Source organism: Mytilus trossulus, chromosome 4 (assembly GCF_036588685.1).
Source record: "Mytilus trossulus isolate FHL-02 chromosome 4, PNRI_Mtr1.1.1.hap1, whole genome shotgun sequence".
Taxonomy (NCBI): domain Eukaryota; kingdom Metazoa; phylum Mollusca; class Bivalvia; order Mytilida; family Mytilidae; genus Mytilus; species Mytilus trossulus.
The window spans coordinates 42,048,701-42,054,805 of record NC_086376.1 but is presented as its reverse complement, the minus strand read 5'-3'; the positions used below and the strand labels follow the sequence as shown (position 1 = coordinate 42,054,805).

Genomic DNA, 6,105 nt, shown 5'->3' with positions numbered 1-6,105 from the left:
TTCTTTAAATAATATTTCAGGTATAGACAGTAATAACTGGTTAATGAGTGGCTTTTCTATGCTTTACACCCAAAAAAAATTTAGTGGAAAAAAGAAATTTTAAAATAGCACAGATCTTCCTCTATTGCTTAAAATATACCGGTATGTACTTAATGTTTCTTAATTATTTACTTTTGAAATATCTTCAGCTGTCCCAGTTTGCTTGATACACTTATATCAGTATGTGTAAAAGATAAGGAAAAAGATACAGTTAGACAAATATAACAAGTGTAGCAGTGGCGTACTCATGCCTGATGTTCTCCAGGAATAATAAAAATTCTGCTATGCAGAGAGTTTTGACTCTATTGTCTGTGAAAGGAGATGCTAATGATGAGGTATGAACAATTCATCACAAAAACTGGTTAGTATAATCAAACTGAAGATAAAGAGAAGCACTGGAGTGAAATACACCATCAAAAATACTAATTTGCTTTATTCTTTTGCAAACAACCAATATTATAGTGTTCACATACTTGGGATTGCAGGCTATAGATGCAAACCGCTAATCAAGTACAGGCTATAGATACAAACCGCTAATCAAGTACAGGCTATAGATACAAACCACTAATCAAGTAGAAGCCACCATACTGCAAATTAAGACCATTTGATACATTGCAACTCACATATTGCTATATTTTTTTGTTTTTGCTTCCATTTATTCATTTGGCCTGTTTTCCTAATTGCTTTTTTGCTTGAATTACAATGTATTCTCTTTATGCTCTATACTACTAATAAAGTACATTATATATAAGTCTGTACCTAAGGGAAATACACTTGCTGTAGGTTGGTTCGAATCCAGCTGCAGACAAATAAATGTATGCCATTTATGCTATTAACACTTACTTGTGAAAGCATTCTTTAACATTTTACAGAAAAGCCATGGTTTTTAGGACAATAGCCCATTTTAAACTGATATGAATTGAAAGAAAGAAAAAAAAAACACTTTTCATTTAAATGCCACAATGCAAAAAAATGGAATATGAAATATAATAGATTGATCAGGAATAGATATTAAAGAATGATTTCACAGTTAGCTTAACATGAATTAACATGCTTTTCTTTTATATGGTGTTGGTGTTTAAACTAACAGAAATACAACAGCTATTGCTTTGCTTTTTATGCTTATTTCTTGCATGCCTATAAAACTGTCTTTCATCAATAACTCATTTTTTTCAGACGAAAAAAACATTTATTTTATATTTCATTTTTAAGTCAAAAATACAATACATGTATTGCTAACTTTACTTAAAGCTTGAATTGTAATGTATTGTGTTGATTAATATCAAACAATATTTTCATACCTTTCTTTTTGGTATTCTATTTCACAGTTTATTAGAAGATTAAACAGGATGTCATTGAGCCTTTCATGTTCTGGGAAAATAAGGATATTAGACAAGGCTGTCAGTGCTTCTGAAATTCAGTAAGTTGAAGCAATTCGATCAAACCCTCTAATGAAAATTACTGGCGATAATCTAGACTTCTACATAAGAACTAACCACCAGAGCACTGAAAATAGCAACCAGGATATACACTGGTTTGCTTCAAATGCATTTTTTGCCAGACTAAGCTATGAAGGTCTTTCTGAGAATAAGCCAGAAGTTAGTCCTGTTTTTGTCGGTGTTAATGTTACCATGGTTACTTGTTGAAATATCATTTGTTCATACAATTTCTTTTTTTAAATTATATTTCTAAGAAGCTGAAATGAATTATCTATAACAGCTTCTTTATTACTGTTTTTACATTGTACTCGTTCAGGTAGAGAAAGTCATTGTTCTGAATAATTAAAGAAATTGTGCTCATCAAAACAAGTCTTTTAGTGTCATTTTTTTGTCCAATTTTACATACTTATTTTCAAATTCCATATATGTAAAGTGTCTCTAAAATCTGTCTCATTATGTTAGAGTGCATCTGAATATAAACTCCCCCCATTAAAAACTTTAAATGTCAAAATTTAATATTGAAATGAGAAAATTTAGGGGAGACAATTATTAATTAATGGATAAAAAATAATTTAAAAAATGATTTTTTTTAGGTAAGACTACAAGACATAGATGCAGAAATGTTTGTGTTGAATCAATGTGAAACTATTAAAATGATTGATGTGAAGAAAGTACTGATTGGTCGTCTTCTGTGCGACAGTGAGGAATTTGAGTGGCTGAACAGAAAATTACCCCAACACATACCACATCGGTACCAATATTAACTCTTTACTTGGCAAAAAATATACTTATGATTTCTTTACACATTTTAGAATTTACCAAACACAAATTGATGTCAATAGTTACACTAGAAATAGTAAATATTTAATATACTGTACAGATTGTCTGTTTCAAATTGTGAATACAGTTTTTTCTAAAAATTTCATATCAAATATTAGATAACTGGAATATAATAATAATAATACCTGAATCTCTTTGGTGTACTTACTGTTATATGATAAATCATCAATCTCATTTCAATTTAAATGTATTAGAACCAATGTCTTCTCCTTCATTCAAGAAATCCTGTTTTCCTGCATTTAATATAAAGTGTTTATGCTTTCTTTTTTTAAGTTACAATGACAGTATGTCAAAAAACCAACAGGTTTTTACATTAAAAAAATTTCAAGGATGAGTCAAAAAATGAGGATTGTTTAAATATCATGAGTGACTATGAGGACCAAATAATAGAGTTGTACACAAAGGCATATGGTAATTATCTGATCATAGTTTTACAATAGAGTCAGGACACCTTTTCTTTTAATTGTGCTTAATTGATTTTTCTCTAATATATGATCAATTTATCTTCTAATTTTAACATCCATTAAAATAAAATCAGTATACAATAAAATTGAGAATGGAAATGGGGAATATGCCAAAGAGAGAACAACCAATATGTCTTCAGCACAGCAATAAAATCAAGCATGTCATCAGTGGCGTAGCTAGGTCATTTTCAAGTGTACGCCCGAACCTCGGCGGAGCCTAAATGCCTTATTGGATCAAGGCCAATAAACCAACTAGTTTAGTTTAAACATATTTATTTAGAGTGGATTGGGAAACAAGTTTTGCAACTTATATTAATCCCTTTCCACTTTGCGTGTGCGAGTGCTGCCTTGTAGCGGCATTAGCCTAATCTTTTTCGAAATCTACAAGGGTGTCTTTAACACGCAAGAGATATGGCTCTCTCTTAACACGGGTCAGCCATTCATCGTCCCCTTCCGACGGACTATCATCGTTTCCTCAAGACCATACTCGCAAATGGTGTCAAGGGAGAGCCGAAAATTGAGTTCCTGAAATTTTCATCCCAAATGGGAATCGAATCAGGAACCTAAAGTGTTAGTAGTCCGATGTACTAACCACTACACCACGGCTCTATAAACCAACTGATAGTAGATGAGCGGGTGCTAAGCCTCCGGAAGTTTTAAAGTTATTGAGAATGACATACCATTCCTGTCGACTCATCGAAAACTCATATCAATAACAACATTCTTTAGATTCAAAATGGTTATTTTCATGTTTAATCTAATCATTGTTTATTTAGAATCGTAAATGAACATGAAATGATTAATTTTCTGAGTTGTTCAGGTGCAATATTAAAATTATTTATCGAGAACCCTGGTTTTCGCCTGCAATTTCTCCCCGCGAAAAGTTATTATTCATTTATCAGTCCATTACAGGATTTAAACAAAACTTTATTTTCATTGAATATCTGCACAACTTGAGTTTCATGACAAAATATGGAGGTTTATAAATTTATCATGTAAATTAACTCGAAGTCATTGATATTCTTGCGCTATATGGGTTTTCCTCCAAGAAAGTTTCATTAACTTTGACCACGGTTTTACAAATAATTTCTATTTACCAAATTTTAACCTCAGAATGTAAATACTTCAAGAAATTCCTTTTAAAAATCCATAAATTACGGGATATTCATCATATATAATTTCGTTATCATGCGCTGGATACTTTTTTTACCATAAACAGTTTTTGTACAGCTATCGTAAAATACTACGAGGGTTTGACACAGTTATTGATATATTAAAACTTTTACCACATACTGAACCTACATCAACACAGTTGTCATTAAAACAAATGCAAACCACATTTCGAATTTAAGTACATATAAGAATTGCTTTAAAAAGCAAGTATAGAAATCACGGTAGATTTCGAATTTGACCGAAAATGAACAAATATATAAATAAGACACCAATTTTGTCATTTTTATTCGGAATTACAAGCCTTAGAAGGTCGATGTACTGTTAACCAATTCTATAAATAATATTTAGATGAAACTATTTTGTTTTCCAAATTCAAGTGTACGCCCGGGCGTTTTGACGTAAACGTAGCTACGCGCATGGTCATCAGCTGGCATCTATATATGCAATTGTGTTTCTTATTCAGAGAAAATGGACGTCACAATCCCAAACCTATAAATGATCTGAAATTATATCACATACAAGACAATATATTAATCAGAATTGATATGGTATGATTTCAAATGACACAACCCTCCATAAAAAAACAAATAACACAGAGATTAACAACTGTAGGTCACTGTACGGCCCCCCCAACAATGAGCAAAGCCTGTACAGCATAGTCAGCTTAAAAGGGCCCAAGATAAAATGTTTCAAAATTCGAAAGAGAAAACTAAGTCTTATTTATATAAAAAAAAATGAAGGAAAAACAAATATATAACACATTAACAAACGGCAACATGAAAATGTGCAGAAAAATAAGTTTTAATAAATGTATCAATATTGAGAAATAGAAAATATCAGATTTTTTTAACAGGTAATACAGATATGTTAGATAGGCATGGGGTTGTTTTGGGTGGAGATACGCTGACCAGGGAGAGGCTGCAAAATGCCAAAAATATAAGACTGTTAGCATTGACACCAAGGGGTCGTTTTTTAAATTTGGCTCCAGTGACATGTGAACTTGATTATGTCATCTTTAATATCTTTTACATTAGCAGCAACATCCCTATTACAGTAATGTAAAAGTGGTGTTGAATCTTTTCCAGTTCTACCAGCACGACCTATCTCCTGTATATAGTCTGATAGTGACCTTGGAGGACAATCATGTCTGACTCTCTTAATGGAAGGTGAATTAAAGTCCATCTCTACAACTGAAGTGCAAAACACCAGCATTATTTTGGGCTTCTCACATGATAATTCTTAAATAACATGATAAAATTTTTAACCTCATCATCTTGCCCACTACATAAAATACCATATAGACAAGTATCTAAGGTTGGTCTTTCAAATATGAAATTACAGTAACTAGCTGCATTACCAATATACTGTAGAGGCATGAAAAAAAGGGTTACTGGGAAAATATCAGGGTTTTTTAACAAATCATTGCAAATTGGTTTGTATAAATTCTGGTACCAATCATAAATGTCAAGTGATGGCTCTTTAACTTTAATCTGTAGATAAATGTTCTTCCTGTCTGGACAAATTGCTCTTACTACTGCTGGATTAGTCATCCCAAGTGATGGAATGACATCTGTCTCGTCCTTGGTAGTGATGGTTGCACTTAACCCTAATCTAGGTACTCCTGGAAAAAATACAGGAAGCTCCCTCATGTGTTGGAAAGCCTTCCGAAAGGACTTCCCCCTGTTGAATGAAATAAATGTAAAAAATCATTACATGTACTGCCATTTCAATATTAATGTCAAAAACACCACCACCAAAATATTTGACCTCCACCAAAATAAATGGTTATTCTATTTAAACATACATCACACCAAAAGAAGACACTTTAAATCATTATTTCTGTAGGGTGTTACATGTATTTACCCAGTTTTGATGAGGGAATTCAATAAAAGTTTGTAAAAACTGCTTCACTCCTTGGTTGCCCTATTTTCAGAGTAAATTTCTGGGGTGTGATGTATATTTTGATGGAATAGCCATATAAGCATGGGAATAAAGCAGTGTGAAATCATTTGTTTTTTCTCTATTAAAAATGAAAGGTTTAATTTTTTTAAATGAACGAAGATATTGTGTATTACCATTTTTCAAACTTGTCAGTGCTTTTTCTACATCTATATAATTGTAATATAGAAAAGAAACACTGAAATAAATTG

At 31.8% G+C, this 6,105-nt stretch overlaps 1 protein-coding gene across 1 annotated transcript; it reads right to left on the bottom strand.

Moving 5' to 3' along the window:
- Nucleotides 1-4,927: 4,927 nt before the first annotated feature.
- Nucleotides 4,928-5,604, bottom strand: LOC134716619 (uncharacterized). The gene is made up of 2 exons (XM_063579629.1): nt 5,295-5,604; nt 4,928-5,145 (listed from the first exon to the last, which is right to left on the bottom strand). Exons 1-2 carry the CDS (start codon nt 5,602-5,604, stop codon nt 4,928-4,930), a joined length of 528 nt encoding a protein of 175 aa, XP_063435699.1.
- Between the last annotated feature and the right edge of the window lie 501 nt (nt 5,605-6,105).

Bases quoted from the DNA above. Each gene is read 5' to 3' on its own strand.
- LOC134716619 (XM_063579629.1), bottom strand. From the start codon at position 5,604: ATGAGGGAGCTTCCTGTATTTTTTCCAGGAGTACCTAGATTAGGGTTA. The intron at 5,146-5,294 runs GTAATTTCATAT...TTTGCACTTCAG, and splicing joins TGGTAATGCAGCTAGTTACT to TTGTAGAGATGGACTTTAAT.